The 22,322-nt window shown below is 38.4% G+C and overlaps 1 protein-coding gene across 3 annotated transcripts in view; it reads left to right on the plus strand.

Moving 5' to 3' along the window:
• Positions 1-2,751: 2,751 nt before the first annotated feature.
• LOC127455609 (fibronectin type 3 and ankyrin repeat domains 1 protein-like) overlaps positions 2,752-22,322 on the plus strand; it is a 28,396-nt gene continuing 8,825 nt past the window's right edge. The window contains exons 1-6 of one of the 3 annotated variants that reach the window (XM_051723653.1): positions 3,170-3,298; positions 11,015-11,263; positions 19,732-19,851; positions 19,970-20,225; positions 21,895-21,969; positions 22,162-22,227. In XM_051723653.1, the coding sequence (XP_051579613.1) occupies positions 11,248-11,263; positions 19,732-19,851; positions 19,970-20,225; positions 21,895-21,969; positions 22,162-22,227 (533 nt within the window). In that variant the 5' untranslated portion in view covers positions 3,170-3,298; positions 11,015-11,247. Of the gene's footprint in view, positions 3,299-11,014; positions 11,264-19,731; positions 19,852-19,969; positions 20,226-21,894; positions 21,970-22,161; positions 22,228-22,322 lie in introns of all 3 variants that reach the window. The other 2 variants (XM_051723654.1, XM_051723652.1) reach the window with 2 other exon arrangements.

Raw genomic sequence — 22,322 nt, forward strand, 5'->3', positions numbered from 1 at the left:
AGAAATGTTTTGTTGTAAACTGGAAAAAGAAACGTTAGAAAATGTTACACTGATAAAACAATGATATTATAATTTGGATTAAATGAATGTGTATATTCAAAAGAAAACTAATTTTTTTAACGGTAGTATTGCAAAGATACACATCTATCTTATGGTAGAAGCTGTAGGCTAAGTATACACATTTGTTTCTTTATCTGAAAGTACAATTCTGTCCCACGAAAGGGTGTTTTCCATTGGTCAAACAAAGAGATAGTCCCGCCCCCAACTCACACCACTGGTTGAGTAACGTTGTTGGGGCGGGTCTAAGTGGGTCACTCAAAAGAAACAGAGCAATTTTCATAGCGCCACAGAAACACAGTGTTTAAAGTTTTCAAGAAAATTAACCTATGAATGGCTTACTAATAGTTGTCTCTGCATATTAAGCTGGTATAGGAGAAAGTATTTTAACACAGAAAAAAGTTACATAATACAGCTTTAAATACAAAATAGCCTCTCTTTCCTTATAAAACCTTTAAACATAACTTTTTAGAATAAACTTTTTTTATACATTTGGCTGAGCCCTTAATCCAACAGAGAGCTGCTTTTTATAAAATGCCCGTGGTTATACTGCATAATCAGGTCTATTTCAAAAGTAATGCACAATCCATTAATTTAATCACTACTCCAGGAACAGTCTTACATGGTTACATATTCTTGGCACATTGTTACATGATACTCACAACCTTTATTAAGATGAAACCAATAGGCTGCAGTTTACCAAAATGTCACCTGAAAAGCAAGATCAGAACATAAGCCAGAGGATGCTGCTGTATTAGATAACTGGATATTTACTATGGTTTGGTTTTCAACCCTTGTCAAGACAAGTGTCTGCCTAATATAACATTGTTATGGCTGTGTTGAAATATTAATGCATAACATAACATGCCTAAAAGTGTTACTGTGTTCAAATCTCACTGTCTTTTATGTTACAAAGTTTGATATCTTCTAATTTCAGGAAAAAACAAGGAGTGAACACACATGTTGTCATAATAAGAACATGCGTTTCTTGTTTGTAATTTTGTATAGCCTTATATACAACCAGAATTAGCCTGTATTACAAATAAATTCAACCAAATCCTTTATTTTAGGGTAAACAATTGGCGTTTTGGATGTTAAGAGTCCATGCCTAAATTGTCATCTAGTTTCATAAAGGAATATTCTGGGTTCAATACAGGTGAAGCTCAAAAATACAAATACAAAAATCGATAGCATTTGTGACATAATGTTGATTACTACAAAAAATAATTTTGACTCGTCCCTCCTTTAAAAAAAAAAGCAAAAATTGAAGTTGCAGTGAGACACTTACAATGGAAGTGAATGGGGCCAATGTTTTAGGGTTTAAAGGCAGAAATGTAAGGCATATAATTTTAGAAAAGCACTTCTGTTAAAACTCATGAATTATTTGAGCTGTAAAGTTGTTTAAATAGCCATTTTTACAGTCATTTTAAGGTTTTTAGGGTTTGTTGACATTGCATTGTCATTGCAAGGAAGTTGTAGAATTGGCTATAACTTTACTCAGAAAAGGTAAGTGATTTTCTTCACACTAAAATCATGTTAACACACTCATTGTTTAGGTCTTGTGGCTATACTTTTGAAACAGTGAGTATTTTACAGATTGGCCCCATTCACTTCCATTGTAAGTGCCACACTCTAAACCAGATTTTTGCTTTTTTAAAGAAAAGATGGGATGAGTCTAATTTTTTTGTGGTAATCAATAATATGCCACAAATGCTGTTGACTGAGCTTAACTTTAATTGAACCCTGATTATTACAGCTATGTAAACTCTATCTCTTGAGCTCCCTCAACTGCCTGTGATTGGTAAGGTTAGTCACCATAGTGTTGAGCTGAGCTGGATTAATGAAGACAAAGAGCGTCGAGATGGTCCTCCTGAAAGCTGCAGCTTCTCTGTGGAGCAGATGAACCAAAAACACAAAAGTACAGAACCATTTACATTTGAGTTTTCTCTCCAGAAGACATTTCTTTGAGTATCTGAATTATTTAAAGCAATAAATAAATAAATAAATGTAACATAGTTAATTATAGCTTATACAGATGTTATTACACTACAGCATCTTTGGCTGACCTATATATTTCCTTTGGGGTTTTGTGTAATTTGTTTCCACATTTATTGTGCTCTTGCCAAACTAATTAGTTTAGAAAATTCTGTGACTGTAATAGGATTTGGGCATGGTGTGTTCATAGAGGCCTCAGTCTGTTTTAAATATCTGGTCTAAATATGAGAGAAAATGTGTTAGACAATACTACTGTAAGAGATATATATTTTGAGAAACATACCTTGTAAGAACTCATATTTTGGTATTTCATCACAGAGGTTATGGCATCCATCATGTTGCAGAGGGACTGAAGCCAGGCACCTCTTACAGTTTCAGACTGAGAGTCACCAAATCTTCAGGGGAGTGCTGCCTCAGCCCTGTGGTCTCTGCCTTCACCACCCTTGAGCAAATTAGATTTGACCTTTTTCGACCTCTTATTTTCTTTTTATTAAATCTCACACTGCTTTGTGTTATAGGTTGGAAAAAATATTTTTTAGTAAACACAGCTAAATTAGTGAATCACTCACACTTAGATGTATGTGCTTGATGTTTTGATGCTGTGGCTACAGGAGATCCTTTCAGTGGGAGGAACCTCCACGAGGCTGTGAACAGGGATGATAAGAAGGGGCTGACCATAGTGCTACAGTCTGGGTGAGACCCATTATCCATCTGTAAGAACACAGACTCAAAATCGGTACCTTTACATGCACTTTAAAAGTTCGATTTCAGTCCGACTGAAGCCGTACCTGCTCGGTTTTTTATGAAGTCGGACTGCGTGTTTTTGCGCATGCTCAGTCGAGACTACGCCGAACGCAACATAAACAAAGTCAAAGTATCATGGCGAATGCCAAGAGCCTTTATTTTTGGTCAGATGAAGAGACTGCCTTCATGTTGTTGCAGCTGAAGGAGCTGGACATTCTTAAATACATAGATGGACGAAAAACAAGGAACGGCGAACTATTTAGAAAAGTTGCCAAAAAGCTAGAAAAGGCGGGCTTTATCCGAAGCCCCGAACAGATCCGCGTACGATGGAAGCACCTCAAACAGAGTTATTACAGATCAAAGAAGATGAATGGAAGGAGCGGTTTCAATCCAGTCATCACGCCACACGCGGAGATTTTGACGGAGCTTTTAGGACACCGAGCACTATCAATAGCAGCAGTGAATAGTGTGGACAGCAGTTCACTCTCCTGCTCTGCTTCAGGTGAGTTTCATTGCCCTGACAGAAGACTTTTGCGTTTTTCAGAATCAGAATCAGCTTTATTGCCAAGTATGCTTACATATACAAGGAATTTGTCTTGGTGACAGGAGCTCCAGTGCACAACAATACAAAAACAGCAACAAGACTTTTAAAAAATAATTAAATTTGAATAAAAAATAGATAAATATTGAAAAGAAAAAAGTATATATAGAATACACAATAGACAATATATATATATATATATATATATATATATATATATATATATATATATATATATACACACACACACACACACACACACACATATACATACATACATACACACACACACACACACACACACACATACATACACACACACACACACACACACACACATACACACATACATATACATATACATACATATACACATATATACACACATACACATACGTAGTGCAAATCTAAATACAAATCGGTTATGTACAGTGCAAGGGAATGTAATGGCAGAGGAGGTAGGATGTGTTGGATAATATACAAAGACTAAACTGTGTATTGCACATAGTTATTGCTCAATGGGGCAGTTTTAACTGTTCATGAGATGGATTGCCTGGGGGAAAAAACTGTTCCTGTGCCTGACAGTTCTGGTGCTCAGAGCTCTGAAGCGTCGGCCAGAAGGCAACAGTTCAAAAAGGTAGTGGGCAGGGCGAGTGGGGTCCAGAGTGATTTTTCCAGCCTTTTTCCTCACTCTGGAAGTGTATAGTTCTTGAAGGACGGGGCAGGGGGCAACCAATAATCCTCTCAGTAGTCTGAACTGTACTTTGCAGTCTTCTGATGTCTGATTTCGTAGCTGAACCAAACCAGACAGTTATAGAAGTGCAGAGGACAGACTCAATGACTGCTGAGTAGAACTGTATCAGCAGCGCCTGTGGCAGGTTGAACTTCCTCAACTGGCATAGGAAGTACAACCTCTGTTGGGCCTTTTTCGCAATGGAGTCAATGTGGGTCTCTTATACTGTTTCATATACTGTTTGTCCACTGCAGGCACGTGCCATGGGCATTGAGACTGGCCAAGCATCAAACATTTTTAATACACATTATTAAATGCTGTGCCCAAAACACATTATACAGGTGAGTGTAATGTCACTGAATGTTATAGACGTACATTGTTGCCTTAGAACCCACCAGTCAATGGAACAATTATGTCACAGTGGCAAACTCCATGACCAAATTGTTTTAAATTCAGGACAGTAATATTGCTCATATCACACAAATTAAAGATGGTCATATATTGAACCAAGCATGTTTATGTCCATTAAATCAGACAATGAACCACAGTGCCAGAAGAGCTTGTTTTGACATACAGCAAACTAGCCAGTTACTAGTTTCAACATCATAGGCCTCACATGTTATTCTTCCCACAGTTCAGAACCACTGGAATGGACAGCAGCAATTAACTAATCTGACCACCAAAAACAACAATTTTAACCTGAACGCACAAGGCGAATGTAATGTAAACACATCAGTCTACATTCCTTAAAATATATATATTTTTAACAGACACTGCGCCCTAACACTAGAACTATAAAACAGACACAGCATAACACAATAAGGACATGATTGCCAGATCACCACTTCATAACCTCAGACTAACGAGAAACAATGACATAGTATCAAAAACACAGATTTTAAGAAATATATTAACTTAAAAACACAGATTTTAAGAAATATATTAACTTACCTTTACTTGAACACAAAATCTATGCATCTCTCCTTGTGACTGAACATCTCCATCACTTTGTTGTAAAAGTCGCCCGCTTGTTAAAGACTCACTTCCTCGATTTTTAATTTAAATTAACTTTGCCAAATCTGCGTAGGTCGCCGATGCTTTCACTGCAGTTAGCCTTTTAAGCGCTTAATAACGCATTAGTTACATGAACTTGATATCAGATAGCGTGACTGAAGGAAGGAGCTTCTGAGTGGCTTACTCATTTTGGTAAGCATGCTTACCTTGGCCATTTGTAGTAGCGGCCGTGATTCAGTTTGAATGAATGTAGTGTTGAATGAAAGGACAGTAAACAATGGAATCATAGAGAGCGTAACATAAATGCTTATACCTGAGGGTGGCGCCAAAGCGAATAAATGAATAACTGTCTGTGCTGAGAGAAAAGATGACAAACTTGAACAAAAATAGTAGTTTATATTAACAATTGTATTTAAATATTTCATATTGTCATTTTTCTCTTCAACCTTCTGTTAGGTAAGCACTGCTTACCTTGCTTATATGGATGGCACATCCCTGGTCCACTGGTTGATTACATGTAAAGTAGTGTTTGTGTCTGTTATTTTTTGTAAAAGTGTTTGCTATCTAGTTAGTTCACATTGTTCATAGAATGCTAGCTAGTTTTGCAGAAAAAAATGAAGCAAACAGCACTGCAGCACGAAACATATGCTGAGTTCGGATTGGCATACTACCATACTGTTACTATTTCTGCCATAGACAGACATGACAGAAGTAAAGCCCAGTGTGACCGCCCCATACTCTACATATGTATGTGAATGCAGAAGCTCCTAGCTACGCTTGCTCGATGTCATGCGTCATTGCATTACGAAATGTGTCAGACCGCAACACATGTTGTATTGTCAGCAGCAGCAGGGGGCGCTGTAGCAGACATCAAAATGAACTATGTGCTTCTACGGTGAGTTTAATAGCAATTATTCATATTATTCAGTCAGTTGTTTATAGCAACTTACCTGAATTGTAATAACACATCTGGTTTAATGGAACAAACTCTTGAAGGTAACTCTATCGCTCCCTTGAGGACTGAGGTTTTTACCGCCACAGTAATGTAAAATCGCATGTTGAGGCTAAGGGGGCCTATACACTAGAGTTAACGCTGCATCAGAGAACGCTGCGAATGCATTGATTTCAATGGGGATGGTGCGTCGGAAGTACGCAAAGGGAAAACATAAGGGTTTCTGATAGTGAAGCTCCGTCATGCGACCAAAAGTTGAGAATATTTCAACTTTTTCTGCAACGCCATCTGGTGTAGGCATACGTTGACCAATGAGAATCTCGGAGAGGCTGGACTAGTTGGGCTTTGAAAAAAAAAAACACGGCAGGCTCAAACATGTGGTGTATTCGTTTCCTGTCCTTTATTATCTTTCTCTGTCAGGCTAAAAAGATAGTAATTGTGCAGAGAGAGCCTGGAGAAGATTTTCAGTGTTTACTGGTACATTGTCAAGATATATTTTAAATAGCCATCTCTATCCATGGCCGCCTCTACCCTATGTGGTACGTGCCTTCCAAATGGACTTTTTGTTGTCCCATACATCAAATGCTCCGTCTCAGCTTTCCTTAGTATGTAAACGCGATTTGACGAGAGAAAAGCCTGCATTATTGGCTTTATTGTGGCTGGAACAACATGTTAAACACCTTGACATCACCCTAAACTAACTCATTTTAAAACAACAGCGTGCTTAAGTATAAATGCCAGCTCTGTTCACCGAGGGTGCGTTTATTCGCCCAAGAGAAAAATGTTTGGCTTCTTCCAATGTATAAACCAGGCTTTATACTTACTGGGCGAACAGACTTTGCTTAGTTCGCCCAAAATGATGATGAAATGCAGTAACGGTTTTGTTCTGCCTAGGTGTTCGTTTGGAAATAACTTCCATAGCAGCGAACTACTTTAAAAACGGTAGCTTCGTTTGCCGAGGGTGTTTTGGTTCATCCAGGAGAAAAAAAGTTTGGCTTCTGCCAAAGTATAATTCAGGCTTAACCTGCTCCATGTGCGTGCGCTCCGCTCTACTGCTCGCGCTCATTGGTAAAAAAAAGATTTGCTCAAATCCCGCTCTGACATAAAATGTCTCTGTAGTATACTTGTTTCTGGGCACGTACACAGTGGGGTGGCTACATTGGCCCGAGCAACTGCCGCTTTGCCCACATGGGCTGAGGCACCCCTCTGGGTGAAATATAGGCTAGGCTATAGGCCGACATTTATTAAATTATCAAATGCTTAGTAACGTACACATCTGAAATTATGTAACTGTATTGTTGTGTTTTAGTATATAAAATCTCGCTGTTTATTTTGTAATGGTTTACAACAGCTGTTACATAATCGGGTCTACCAGATCTTTATAATTTGTAAACAGTCAAATATTTCTCTGTTAGCACGTCATTGAACATCTTCAAATAATGCCTTAACATTTTTTTCAGTTCTAAATTACCTTTATTTACTTTAAACAAGTCATCAAACATGCCTCTACAAGTGATAAAACATGTGCGTTGGTGCGGAAACTTGCTTATGCGCAAATTCTTGCTTTTCAGTTTCAACTGGATCTGAGTGACACAACTGACCCAGAGAAACACAATCTTTTCAATTTTAAAGTTTGTTCGAGTCGTTTATGTCAATAATAAAAACATGGACTGGTACCAGGAAATACAGGTAAAAGTGAAATTCATAATTGTTCTTCAGTTGTCTCCACGGAATTATTTTTAAGCTACTGTAGATTTGATACATTAATAGGTTACTGATATAATGCTATCAGACTTTAGGTCTGTAAATTAAAATGAGTAATTTCTTATCCTAATTTTGTGTTCTTATCCTAATTTTCAATTTTAAAGGGTGTATTAAGTTATCCAGAAAAGAGCAGTGAATGTTTTTCTCTTTTTCAGTATTGTTGCTTGATTAATATTCCCTACAATTTTATATGTACGAGTCATATGCAATCTAAAGGACTGTGGTTAATTATATAATAATTATTGCATTAGTAGATACCATGTGCCCCCTTTGTTTTTCATTGATATTTTTAAAGCAGCATAAAGTGAATCTGGACTTCATATGTATCAAACGATCATGTCTTGTGCATGCGCTCTTTATATGTACAGCAGGGTTTAACCATGGATTTAACAAATAAACAATATTCATCCTGCATATAGTGAGATTTTGTCCAATATTGTATATATTAGACGAAATCATGTTTAATGATCCCAAATACACTGCCTTCGTTTAAGATTTTTTTTTTTCTCATGTACAATAATTTATAGTTTTTTTCTCTGTGCATGAATGCAGCAAGCGATGCTGGAAGATGTTATCCGCAACCACTAATCTAGAGTCAGTTTTTTTACATTTCACTAATCGTTCAGGTGTGGATTTGGCTTTGGGAAAGTTATGTTATGTGGCACTTTATCCCGAAGCAGAAAACGAAAGCAACAGGCGGTCGATTAAGTGAGATAATTCCGCTATAAAATTCTCTATGCGAGAGCTGAAATCTTTACCAATCAAATTCTCAATTGTACAGCGAAGGCTTGAAAGCAGAATGCTGCACCTGCAAATTAGGACACACTGATCTGCAGGATCATACATGTTTATTGGTTTTGATGCAGGGATTTTTTGTGTGAGTTCAAGGAAATGTGCTTTGCCAGTATACAGTATTATTAAGCTTTCATATTCAATTGAGGGTGCTCTTACGTTCGCAACCCCGCAGAACCAGGCCTGCATCTGCACTGACTTGATTGCAAAACAAGATATCTTACTATCTACATATCTATTAATTTAATATCAAATGGTAGTGTAGCCTACCAGATCACCTTTTGCTGCACTACTATGTTTGCGTAGCACATCCTCGTGCTTTCTGGCAGTGTGACGCATTCCAAAAGGAATATTTGCTCATTCTCACGGTCTCTCCACTACGGTTGCAGCGGTATGAGGTTTTCACGGTACGATAATCGTCTCCGAAAATATCACGGTTTCACGGTATATGGAATTAACATTACAGTATTATTATTATTAGGGATGCACCGATCTGATACCTGGATCGGTACCGGCTCCGATACTGACGTTTTTAACGGATTGGGTATCGGTCTGACGAGCCCGATCAAAATCCGATACTGTGTGTTAGTCATGTTCGTTACTGTCAAGCTCAAAAAATGACATAAAAGAACCATTAAAACACAATTAAAGTAGTTCATATGTCTCGTGCATTTTATTCAAAGCCACTTGAAGACGTGCGGTAGCTCTGTGAATCACAAAAGGCTGTGTTTAAGTAAATATATAAAATGCACGCGCAGCTCTGGCGCGTCAGTGAATGACGCTGCTCTGTTTACACACACGCATGCCTATTTTTAGCCTTCACAGCAGTGCGCTGTATTTGAGCGCTACTCACGAACAACATTTCAGATGTAGATGCTCAATAGTTCGGTTCACTTACAGTATGCATTTAGAATGGCACTGGGGGTACTTTTATTTTTTTACCAGAATTTGAATAAGAAGTGAATTAAACTAGTCTGAACTTGCCTACAAACAGACACATACAGGACTTCCTGGGGAGTTCATAATGTCAAAATAAAAGCGTGAGGGTTTAAAAGTTAAAGGTGTCACGGAGAGACTCACAGAGGCAGAGATATGAACTCAGTAGCAGGGTTTATTGAACAGATGATTGAAACAGTGATGTAAACATCATGTGAGTAAATCCAGTTGGGCAGAGTGGCAAACAGCAGGTGAGTAATATCCAGACAGGGTATATTTGACATAGTAGAAAGATCTGGAGTCTCTGGAGAACAAAGAGCGTGTGTGAAAGCGGGGTATATATGCAGTCCTTCATTAGCCACTTATGATATGCAGGTGCATGTAATCAGAACTCAGGGGAGAGTGAGCGCTGTGTAGGCAGTGAGGGAGAAAGAGAGAGAGAGAGACTGGTGGATCCGTGACAAAAGTTGCACGATTGAGATATATTACTATTTATTACTATTATAATTATTATTTTTATTATCATTTGTTTACAAATGATAATAATATTTAAGTTGAATGGGTTCCAAAAATTAACTGTGTGGATGAAAAGTGAGCTGATATCTAAATCTAAGATATCTAAATATCTAAGTCCAGATACAAGTGGAAAAAAAAAATAACAGCTTCTTTTCTACTGATGACTTATACTGGAATTACTGTTAATTTTGCTGCTACATTATCCAGTATACTAGTTAACAGTAAAGTTTTTCTTAATAAGCTATACATTTATATTGAAATAATGTGTAGTTTGAGGTTTGTGGTTCTATACATATTAAAAAGTACTCCCAATTAGTTCCACACAATAATGTAAAGATATTCTAAACTGATTATGCAAAAAACAACACTTGTATCGGATTGGGATTGGTATTTCAAATGTCGGAATGTCGGAATTGGATCGGAAGAGAAAAAATGGTATCGGAAGAGAAAAAATGGTATCCCTAGTTATTATTATTATCATCAGTTACAATGATCCGTAAAGGAATGAAAACAAGGGTTTTTTTGGTTGAACAAATGCTTTATTATAATTGGAACTTGAAACCATTTTTTTTTTTTTTTAATTTATGGAAGTATGTGTAAAAAAAGTCTCCCTTTTGAACATAAATAAGAAAGCTGTACATCTTCTGTTTGAACAAAATAAATTAGGAGGAAAAAAGGAGCAGGACCTTTAAAAAAGTAATCTCCCTTTAGAAATAAATAAATCAAACTGTACTTCCTTTTGAACAACATAAATTGGAGAGAGAAAAGCAGTGCAGCCAGACTGCTCCTGTCTGTATCTTTAACTCACACACACACTTATGGCAGGTATACCGAGAAATCAGTATAACGCTGCAATCCTACTCTCCACACTCCCTTTCGATTTCATTGTTCTTAACTTTGATTTATACTTTGTATTTTCATAGGCTATAAGATTTACAACTTCACTAAAACAATGTCTGAACTCCCTCAGGCCTATTGCTTATTTCTCAGGTTCCCAAACCAGCATATCATGAAGCGCATTCTGGGTTGAGTGAGTGGCACTGAGCGGCCTGAGCATGCAGAGTGGAATCTTCAAAAAGTCGCTCTCCGCTCAGGTGGAATTATCACTGCTTAACGCTCCACTCCACTCACATGCTCTGGTACAAACCTTAGTACTCAAGGAGGCGATAGAGTTCCCTTCAAACATCTGTGCCATTAAACTGGATGTGTTATTATTCAGGTAAGTTGCTATAAATATAGGGTCTGTTCCAAAACTTAGTGAGCTGCCTCACTGTCTCTTGCCTACATAGGCAGCTGTTTTCTATGGCAGTACTCTAACTGAAGCAGAGCCTCATAAAGGGGTGGAAAGTGAGTAGACAATGTATTTTGACACTTTGAATGTAATATATTTTGTTAATTGTGATATTTACTTTTCAGAAAAAAAAGTTGCATGCTCAAAGCCTAGGCAGTGTTTCACATTTTTTTCAGCAGCGGTGCTGTTTATGCGTCCACAAGCCCGCAATGCCGGACCCGTGTTAACACGTATTGGTTGCGGAATAGCTTAAAACGGGTTTCAAACTCAATTTCAGCATGGGCCACATCAGGGTTTATTTGTGCCCTCAAAGGGCTCATTTAGTAGCACCCATGCAAATAAGATTACATGTTATGTGCATTGAAATGCACATTTGACAGTACAGCATTGATTTTGAGGTTGGGATGCAGATGAAAATTATGATATTTACAACAATACCATCTGTGGAAAAAATAAACACCTAATTTTTATATGGCTAAATTAAAATATTCTAACAATGTGACTAAGTTGGGTCTTCTTCACAGATTCCTTTCATCGGGCTCCTACTAATTAAACTATACTCATGTCTTGGAATTTCTGAAGGCAGACAAAACATTTTCCTACAGTCAGAGAGCATTACAAGAGTACAGATTTTACACAGATGGAAAACTGATGGCTTGGTCCATAATAATTATGAAAATGTACCATAGTTCTTCCTTAGTATCCATAGTTTTAACAATGATATTTGTAATAGTTCGTGGTAACATAGGTAAAACCATGCATGGCTCCTCACTACCATGGTTAGTAACTATGATACTTGATGCAGAGCTTGTGAAAGAGCGGAGGCAGCTTTGTAAGGCTTGGAGGAAGGCAGAGGAGCAGGAGAAGGAGGGATTGAAGGTATTGTGGGATGGCATAAGGGCTAGATTAGCGGTCTTGAGGAGGGCAGAGAGAATCCGACAGCGGAGAAGGAAGAGGGAGCATGAAAGGGCAAAATTCATCAAGCATCCTTTTAAGTTTGCCAGAATCCTGCTGGAAGAAAAGAGGAGTGGGAAGCTAGTGATGGCAAAAGAGGAACTAGCAGACCACATGGAACAGCAACTTGGTGTCCCCTACAGAGACAACCTGCTTGGCTCCCCTGGATATGTCCCACGGCCAGTGGGGAGCCAGAATTGTAATTTGACGTAGATCTGCCTAAGCTGAGTGAGGTGAGGCAGGTGGTAGAAAAAGCCAGGGCAACTTCAGCCCCAGGCTGTATAAGAAGTGTCCCATAGTCCTCAAAGTGTTGTGGAGACTGTTGAGGGTTGCCTGGAAGAAAGAGTGCATACTTGTGGAGTGGCGAAGAGCAGCGGCCATTTCATACCCAGAGAGCAGGGATCCATCATCATTAGTCAGTTTAGGAGCATTGCTCTGTTGAATGTGGAGGGAAAGCTTTTCTTTTTGGTGGTATCAAGGAGGATGTCTGACTACCTCCTGAAGAATGGAGACATAGACACAAGCTGCCAGAAGGCAGGCGTACCAGGGTTTCCTGGGTGTGTGGAACATGCGTCAGTAATATGGGAGCAGATCCAGTCTGCCAAGAGGGATAAGAAAGACATCCACATAGTCTGGCTGGACTTGGCAAATGCCTATGGATCAGTTCCACGCCAGCTTGTTAGCTATGCACTGGAGTTTTTCCATGTACCAGAGTGCATTAGGAGCTTGGTAGACAGTTACTATGGGGACTTGAAGATATGTAATGAATAGGTAGAAGCAGGTAGAATTCAATGAAGCTGTCAGCTGAGGACATGTGAGGCATCTATTTCTCAAACTAGAGACTCTGATGTACTTATCCTCTTGTTTAGTTGTGCATCTGGCCTTCCACATTTCTTTCTGTCCTTGTTAAAGCCAGTTGTCCTTTCTAGAGAAAGCTGTTTCTTTTTTGCCATTTTTGACCTCAAAAACAAACACAAAGACAGTGTTAAGCTTCATTTAACAAACCAAATAGCTTTCAGCTGTGTTTGATATAATGTCAAGTGATTTTCTAGTACCAAATTAGCAATTTAGCATGATTACTCAAGGATAAGGTGTTGGAGCGATGGCTGCTAGAAATGGGGCCTGTCTAGATTTGATCAAAAATGACTTTTTTCAAATATTGATGGTGCTTTTTTTACATCAATAATGTCCTGACTATACTTTGTGATCAGTTGAATGCCACTTTGGTGAATTAAAGTACCAATTTCCTTTCGAAACAGCAAAATCTGTACAATATTACAAACGTTTATGGGAACATGCACTACCGGTCAAAAGTTTTAAAACACTTGACTGAAATGTTTCGCATGATCTTAAAAATCTTTTGATCTGAAGGCGTATGCTTAAATGTTTGAATTTAGTTTTGTAGACAAAAATATAATTGTGCCACAACTTATTTCATTATAAAACTAATTTCTTTTTTTTTAATTGATGACTTGGACCAAATAATAAAGAAAAGCAGCCAATAAGTGCCCAACATAGATGGGAACTCCTTCAATACTGCATCCCAGGGTGATATCTCAAGAAGTTGGTTAAGAAAATGTCAAGAGTACATGTCTGCATATTCTAGGAAAAGGGTGACTACTTTGAAGATGCTAAAATATAACACAGTTTTTATTTATTTTGGATTTTGTTTAGTCACAACATAATTCCCATAGTTCCATTTATGTTATTCCATAGTTTTGACTTTACTATTATTCTAAAATGTGAAAAAAAATTATAATAAAGAATAAGTAAGTGTTTCAAAATTTTGACTGGTAGTGTATATGCAGCACCTTTTTAAAGACATTGTCATTGTAGGAGCAGCTTCAGAAGTCTTTGAAGGAATTGGCAGAGGAAGCTGAGAAAGGGAGTTTCTGGCTATGGTTAAGAAGGAAGGACAAAAAGCGGGGTGTTCAGAAGTAGGAAACTGAGGAATAGGGAACCTGGGTGATATGTGGTGAGGGCTTGTGCTTAGGTAGTATGCCATATGGAACCGGTGGCACTGTTACCGAGAGATATGGTGCCAGTGCCAGTAGGTCACTGAGTACGCATCTCAGTGCCAATTGGCCAACGGGCTGTCGCGTATGGTCCTGTCGAGGTATTATGACATATAGAACCCTGTTTGCAAGTAATTCATGAAGGAACGATGTCTGGATGGGAAGGCAAGGATGAGTGGCATTGGAGGGGATCCGGTGTCCGGCTGCGGGTGGTGGCAGGGAGACGTCCCTGACCGCTGCCCCACCACAAGGAGATGTTCTGGGATTAATGGGGCAAAACATTGAAGATAGGTGGCTCCTGGCTGATGACCTCGCAGCTAGGCTGAAGGCACTGGTGGAGGTGCAGCAGGCAATAATGCCAGGCAGGTTATTACAGCAACCTGTGCATCTGTTTTGGTTTCTATATAAAGAACTACAGCATTTTTGTAATGAAAAACAGCATATACATTTAGAAAATTTTTCTGCCACAACTACCATAGGTAATACAGTACAGTTAGTGTTACTACAGTAAATCCATGGTACATTTTTGTATGCATTGTGATCTAAGAATTGAAAAGCCTTCTAATTTATGTTTTTTCCTGTTTTCTTTGTCAGTGCTGTTTAGAATGTGGGGGCTGTTTGTTTCAAACTAGTTTCATCACCGAAACATAAGAGTTTTGCAACAGATAATTCTGTACCACATTCAGACGGGTTTTTCAATCCCCGCTGCGCATCTCACTGGTTCACAAGAGCATTTTAAATAGTCTGTGCGGTTGAGACCAGTTTGCAAATTACCGGACTTGCTCTGCCCTCGTGCTGCTATGATTAAACCGTGTTGATAATTAATCCATGTAGCGCTGTTTTATTCCGCTTTTGAAGCAAAATGCGCTCTAAAACATACAGATGACAGGGGAAGCCTTATTAATATTCATGAGGGAAGTGCTAACTGATTGTTCAGTGAAGCGTTGCAATCCCCTTCCATCCTACGTTTCAGAAATGAGCTCTTGGGCCACTTGAAATGAAGCGAGTTTGACACGTGTGCTATGCGGTGATGTCACTGTGAGTAAGTGCTTATAGGTGTGTGTGTGTGTGTGTGAGTGATGGGGTCTCTTTCACAGTGTAACAAAGCGCACAGCTGACTGGGGCTGGCAAGCGTTGTGTTGCGTCAAGAATATTAAATGAACCATGTGAAATCATAATTGTGTGGCGCTCATAATTGCAGCGCCTCTACAAAATGCATATAGGGGAAACACTGCTAGGGCGTTTTCCAAATGGCATTTTGTGCCCTTGAAGGGCACTGTGGGAAGATGACCATTTAAAGGGTCATGGTAAATTCTCGAAGGGCCCTCCCACAATACTATTAGCGAAGGCTACATTCATACAGTAATGCCATGCTCCCTTCAGGGGGCACAGAGCTCTGTCCTTTGGAGTGAATAGGGCATAGGGATGGTCACTTTCGATTGGAATTCACCTCTAGTGTGACTGCCCCTTCAGAGACCAATTTGGAACACTCTTCATAGTAGGGCTGCACAGTTAATCTAAAAACTAATCATGATTATGGCTGCCACGATTATGTAATCGTGAAAATTTACGATTACAGCCTTCAATTTAAGTCTGCCCCTGTTGCGTCAGTGGTTTCTATTTACAACATGTTTTTGCAGTGGTTGAGTATTTTAACCAATCACATACGGTTTGTTGAGCAATGAAACAGCAATGGCCAATCAGAGACGTTTCAAAATTATTCCTCTGTCCTATCAGTAATGACAACTGATCCTAATTTGCTAGTTTTAAACAGTCTGATGCCCAGATGCTTGCTTTGTTTAACCTCTGTTTGCGGTGGCACACAAAAATTTATACTGAAGAAACATCACCTGACACTCGATAAGAAGTTGTAGAACAAAAGCGAAAAGCACTTTTAGAATTATTTTGGATTTATTGCATGAGAAACGCGACAAAGCTAAAATGCACCCGTTCTAATCAAGGCATAGACGTGGTGTAAATGATTTATTATGCTGATCGGACAGCTTTGTTTTTAATGAGAGCATTCGCGAGAGAGCAGAACTCGAGCGTCAGTGAGCTCACACTGAACTGCAGGACTCAAACAGTATAAACCTGCAGTGAGGGACAGCTTCATTCATTGAGCACGTTTACATGCACGTTCTTACACTGATTATGCTTATTAAGCCGACAACATGTGCAGTCATGTAAACGCAATAAACCGCGCTATCGGCATAAAGGCCATAAGTGGCTTATGAATAACCCGATCGACGGGTAGATTTTTGCCCATTACACCGATTTCGCATGCCATGTAAACACATTACTCGGTGTTCTGACCAGCTCATCCAATGTGCGCACGTGTTGAGTGCATGCCTCTTCATGGTTTGACATCAAAAGTAGAGAATAACGCGATTATTTCAAATCTCATGTAAACGCGGATTTCTTGCCTTGTCAGATTTTTTAAAATAAGCTGATTTTATAGAGTAATCAGCGTATTGGTGTGCATGTAAATGTGCTAATGGACCATGTTTACATGCACTTAAGAAAGCGGGTTATTCCAGGGTTTTTACAGAAAGTGGCATTCTGAAATGTCATGTAAATGAGACTGCTGATGTCCTTGCGCCGTTTAAGAGATTAAGAGGAAGCCGTTTAACACACCAAGATTTCTCCTGAGGAAAGCTGCGTGTGTGGTCATGTAAACACATAAGCAGCATTCTAACATGTTTTTGAAGAACAGACCGAACAACAAACGTCATGGGATAGAATCCAACAGCAAGTCAGCAAAACATTTCTGGAGTACAGTGGGAAAAGCATATACACTATAGGATACCCATTTATAAACACCACTGTAAAATATCAATAGTCCCTCATGTTCAGGTATATGTGTTTGTACATTGAGGGAATCCCGGAGTTTTATGTAAAGGAAAACCAAAGAGTACAAGTCAAGTAATTTTTATTTGTATAGCGCTTTTCACAACACACATTGTTTCAAAGCAGCTTTACAGGAAATCATGCATTAACCAAAAAAAATAAATAAATAAATAAATAAATAAAATGAATCTGTAATATCTATAAAGCCTTAGAGTGATCATTGTGTAGTTTGATTAAATATGATTGTAAATTGTGTATAAAAATTAAATAATTAAATAATAATTGTATTTAGAACCCCTGTGAGCAAGCTGAAGGCGACTGTGGCAAGGAACACAAAACTCCATAAGATGTTGTTTAATGGAGAAAAATAACCTTGGGAGAAACCAGGCTCACTGTGGGGGCCAGTTAACCTCTGGTTAAACAGAATGAATATAATGCCAATATTAGTTATTTGTGTGCAGTGCAAGTCATGGTTTAAAATGTGTAAATTAAGTAAGCGTTAAGGTCACCTGTGGCCAAGGTTGTAAGATTCAGAAACCCTTGTTATTAATGACATCTGTGGCCATTAAGTGAACTGCAGCCAGCTACCTTTTGCTCATGCTCACGCTCGTGCGCACACTCCATAGGGACGCGAGTGATCGAGCATCGGTCAAAACAATGACGTAATGTACAAAGAGACTGAACGTGATTTACTGGCATCATGCTGACAGATGAGGTAGCATAATTAAAATTACACAGTTATGATTGTTTTACTACAGACTTTGTGACTGTATATTATATTTGACTTTCCAGTGCTGGAACGCGGCTAAAACAAAGTGTGGATATAGGTCTGGCTATGCGAGACTGTAGTTTGAAGTAATCACTTTTCTTTGCATGATACATTGACTGCATTTATACGATAGCCTATGTCAACGTTAGCTAGCTAGCCAGCTTTATCAATAGCTGTTAGCTAAATTTGGTGGATGATGACAGTAGCTGTTTATAAAATAGACTGTACATTATAAATATGTTGACACAATTCAGTATTGATGTGATTCAATCACAACTGTCATTTTGATATATCCATGCGCTATTGTTTTATAATTATAGAATACGTATATTTTCTGTATAACCAAGTTACGTTACACTAATGAATGGGTCTTTTTGCATTGTCTTGAACATTGTCTAGCATGCGTTTCATGTGTTATTGTAGTTTACCTTGCTGAATAATTACAGATTAACATTGTTTATGACAGTTACTGTGCAGGAAACATCAAGTTAGCTAAAATCAATCCTTATGGCACTATATTTCACATGCTTTGCAGTTATTTAAGCTTACCTGTCCAATACGAAGAATGCCAATTCAGGGTTGGTTTTGATCCCCAAAACCGAACGAAGGTCCATCCAGAAATCAAATGCCCTGCCCAGTTTTCACTCGACCACGATCACGTTCCCGCTTAACCAGACAGGATTCAGTAGAAGGCTCTCGGGAGCGCATTAACGTCACATCCTTTGGATTTTCCTTGCAAAACCAACCCGCTCCCTTCGCATGAAAATTAGTCTACAGGCTTTAATATGCAACCTAGGAAGTCCAGGAAGGGCTAATTTTTTAAGTTGCGTTACAAGCCGTTCACACATTGGCAAAAAAAATAAGGCGAATATTACATGAAAATTGTTACATACTGTACATTTAAAGAAAAAACCTAAATGTATTTCTTCTATACCATAGATATCCTTTAAAATAATTTTTATTAGGCCTAAAGTTAACAAACATTATTTAATGCTTAAAAGATGCTTTAAAAAAATGGAGCACAGCTTATATCCACCCTTAAAATCTGCTACTCTGAAGAACCACATGATTGCATACTTTGTGACGTCATGGTAATATCTGGATTACAATATCAAGGGCAATACTCAACATTTATGATTTTTGTCATAATCTTGCAGGCCTACTTCATAGGAAGCAACTCCACGCATCATTCATGTAGTGCTCTTCACGTGCACCACATGGGAGATTCGCTACTGTTTTCAATAAAGGTGACACGGAAGGAACTTTGTTGCAGTCTAACGAGCATAAATATGCATAGCATACACACATTTTAGGTAAAATAGTCATTTTTGTTATCATATTAAATGTTTGTTTTTTTATCGATACTTTTCAGTATTGAATGGATTAAAAGTATATTTATATGATCTTGCATCGTCTGCCATCTTGGATTTTTCTTTTTTTCACCAAACTCATCATGGTGCATTCTGGGATTGACTACCCAGGGAAAGAAAACATACAATCAAACCTTTAGAAATAATTATTTCAGAGTCTGCAACGATATATCACACTGGAGGGTTTCTGGATTTAGAAAATAATAAATCACAAAAAACAAATACTATTCTATTCAAAATGTTAAAATATACTATCTACTCTATTTCCTGCAACAATGAAGACATGCCGCTTAGAAATATGTATTATTTTATTGAGTCAAGAATTCTGAACTTTGGTGCACAGCGGAATGTAGTGTATCCACTGCTTAACTGACAGCAAATGTTTACTTTTCTAGTATTCTAAGCATTATGTTTGTAAAGTAATCACTGTGTCCTCTGCAGCAAGCATGCAAGAGAGTATGAAGCCGGATGGAATTTCAGAAGAGCCAGCTTTAATTGAGGTCAAGTGCGAGTCTGTTTCGGAAGACTCGCCACCCGAGAAGGCTAGCACCCCTCCACCCAGTACTACACCCAGCTTTTCTTTGCTTCTCCAAACTTATTTCTATTTGACAACTATTGGAGACCTAAATGTTAGTCATTTGGTAAGCCAATTGTATTGTTCCTTCACTACTTTCTGCAGGGGGTTATGGGCCTGCTGCAGGGAGGAGAAAAATACGACAAACAGCAGATATGGAAAGGTTTTTTGAACGAATGCGGCAGATGCAGAACTCTTGGATGTCTGAACAGTTACAGCAAAGCCAGGAGAGAGAGGAGCGCCTGGTAACCACTATCTTGGAAAGCAATAACAAAGTAGTTTCAACGATAATGGAGACTATCCACAGCCTGCAGCCTTCCACTGCTGCAACACCCCAGCCATGTCCTCCAAGCTATGCCAGGTACGAGTATGGTTATGGTTGTCACCAGGTGTACTAGAGAATTGTTTATTCTTTTGTTTCAAACAATTTTTGCACATTGTATACTTTTCAGTATTTTCAATACAGGAATATGGGTCCCTTTGATATATCCCATGATCTGAGGAATGTGGTGCTTCATACCGGCTTGTGATAGCGGACGCTTCCTCTGCAGTAGGCAAATTGATCAATTAGTATTTAACTGATGACAATTCCTTTGCAGAATAAATACACAAACTTCTTTTCACTGTCAATTTTGTGGACACAAACTGGTTAACAAGAACTCTGCACAGCTGGCAATGTTGTACAGAATGATTACTAACCTCATCTGCAATGGTAGCAAAGTCTTTCTAGCTAGTCAGTCCACTGGCGATTATCTTTGGAACGCTCCCTGGAAGCTATTTCCAGTTATGAAAGTGCAGCTCCTATCTACTTGAATGGGGGAACACCGAAATCTCCAAAATGGTTGGTCAAGATTACAATCAAAGTGCATATTTCAAATCAGCAGTAAAATATGACAACACTGGAATCTTAATTTGTGCTTCTTTACCTCAGATTATGCTAAAACAGCACTAAACAGCCGGCTTGTATAGCTAATGCGCATGCGCGCTCGCAAGTTGCTTGACAGGTGATGTCTGTGTCTAAAGGTGATTGGCTCTTTTACTTGTAAGGTGGGACTTCCTTTCTACATCCATTGACCATTCCATTTTCTCTTATTCATTTTAATAGAAGTAGCCCATCTCTGCTGAATAGTCTCTGAAGGTAGCTGCAGAAAGTTTTCCATGTTCTGTCAGTGTCATGTGAGTCTTGCTGTTGAGAATCAAGATAGCTGACTTCTTTTGTTTGGTTTTGCATGTTAACATGACGTCAATCGGAAAATGCCTACCTTACCTCCATAGCTGATGTCCTTCCTTCAAATATTAAATGATGCATTGTGTTATGTATATTCGGACAGACAGATGAAGACTGTACCTCGACAACACAAAACTCCACTTTAGCTGGTGTAACTGTGCATGTAAATGTACTGACTGAAAGCTCTTGCATACTTACCAACCTTTACAGTATATGATATTCTGTTAATACAGTCACAACAGAATACTCACATTATTTTCTTAAGATTATTATTTCACCAAGTATGTGCTTAATACATTGACCCCAAAAAGTATTTGGACTTTTAAACCACACTGTATGATTGTCTTAAAAAAATCAAACCAGGTGGGATTTATTTAATAAATATTGTACAAACCCACTCTTTTTGCTGTGCACTTTTTGGGCACTTTCTGGAAGGTAAACTTTTTGGAACATGTCCACAGTTAATCTGATGAACTACAAATGTGGTTTCTCTGCTAGGGCAACTGGGAACATAAGGGGAACTTAATAGCCACTAAAAACCATATTGAGACCAACTGGTTAAAAACAATTGAAAAAAAATGGCTAGTTCTGAGAGGTCGCTCAGAGAAAAGGTCTACCACTAATTGTTTGCAAATGCCACTTGCTTTCTTATTTTGTATTAAATGCAATGACATTCAGACAAGTGTAAGTGTGACTGAAGTGTCTAAAAGTGTCTATATAGCCTACTTTTCAGGGCCACTCTATCTTTGATGTCAGCTAATATTCATGTTTATTATCCCTCTCTTGCAATTTCTCTCTTTAGAACAGTCAGTGTGAATGTTCATGACAAAATGGGGTTAACCCCTCTGATGGTGGCAGCCCAGAAAGGTTTTACCAGGTAAGCTTGTCCTAGAACTCCAAACTGTTGTAAGAAGAGATTAAACAGTAAATCATAGTGAGCCGTTCAATCTCTCATTATTTCCAAGGTTGCTATACTTATTTTCTTCAAGAAAAATTAAAAACAACTGAAGCCATTGTTGAAATATAGTCGGATTTTTTAAATTATGATCAATGTCTGTTTGGCTTGTAGCTTAGTGGAAATCTTGGTGAAGCATGGATCTGACATTGACATGAGAGATAGGGCTGGAAAAGACAGGTGAGCCTACATATAATTCACCTGAAGTAGCATATATACTAAGGATCCATTTTATTATTCATGTCTCTTAGTCTATTACATCATCAATCTTTCTA

Source organism: Myxocyprinus asiaticus, chromosome 17, assembly GCF_019703515.2.
Source record: "Myxocyprinus asiaticus isolate MX2 ecotype Aquarium Trade chromosome 17, UBuf_Myxa_2, whole genome shotgun sequence".
Classification (NCBI taxonomy): Eukaryota; Metazoa; Chordata; class Actinopteri; order Cypriniformes; family Catostomidae; genus Myxocyprinus; species Myxocyprinus asiaticus.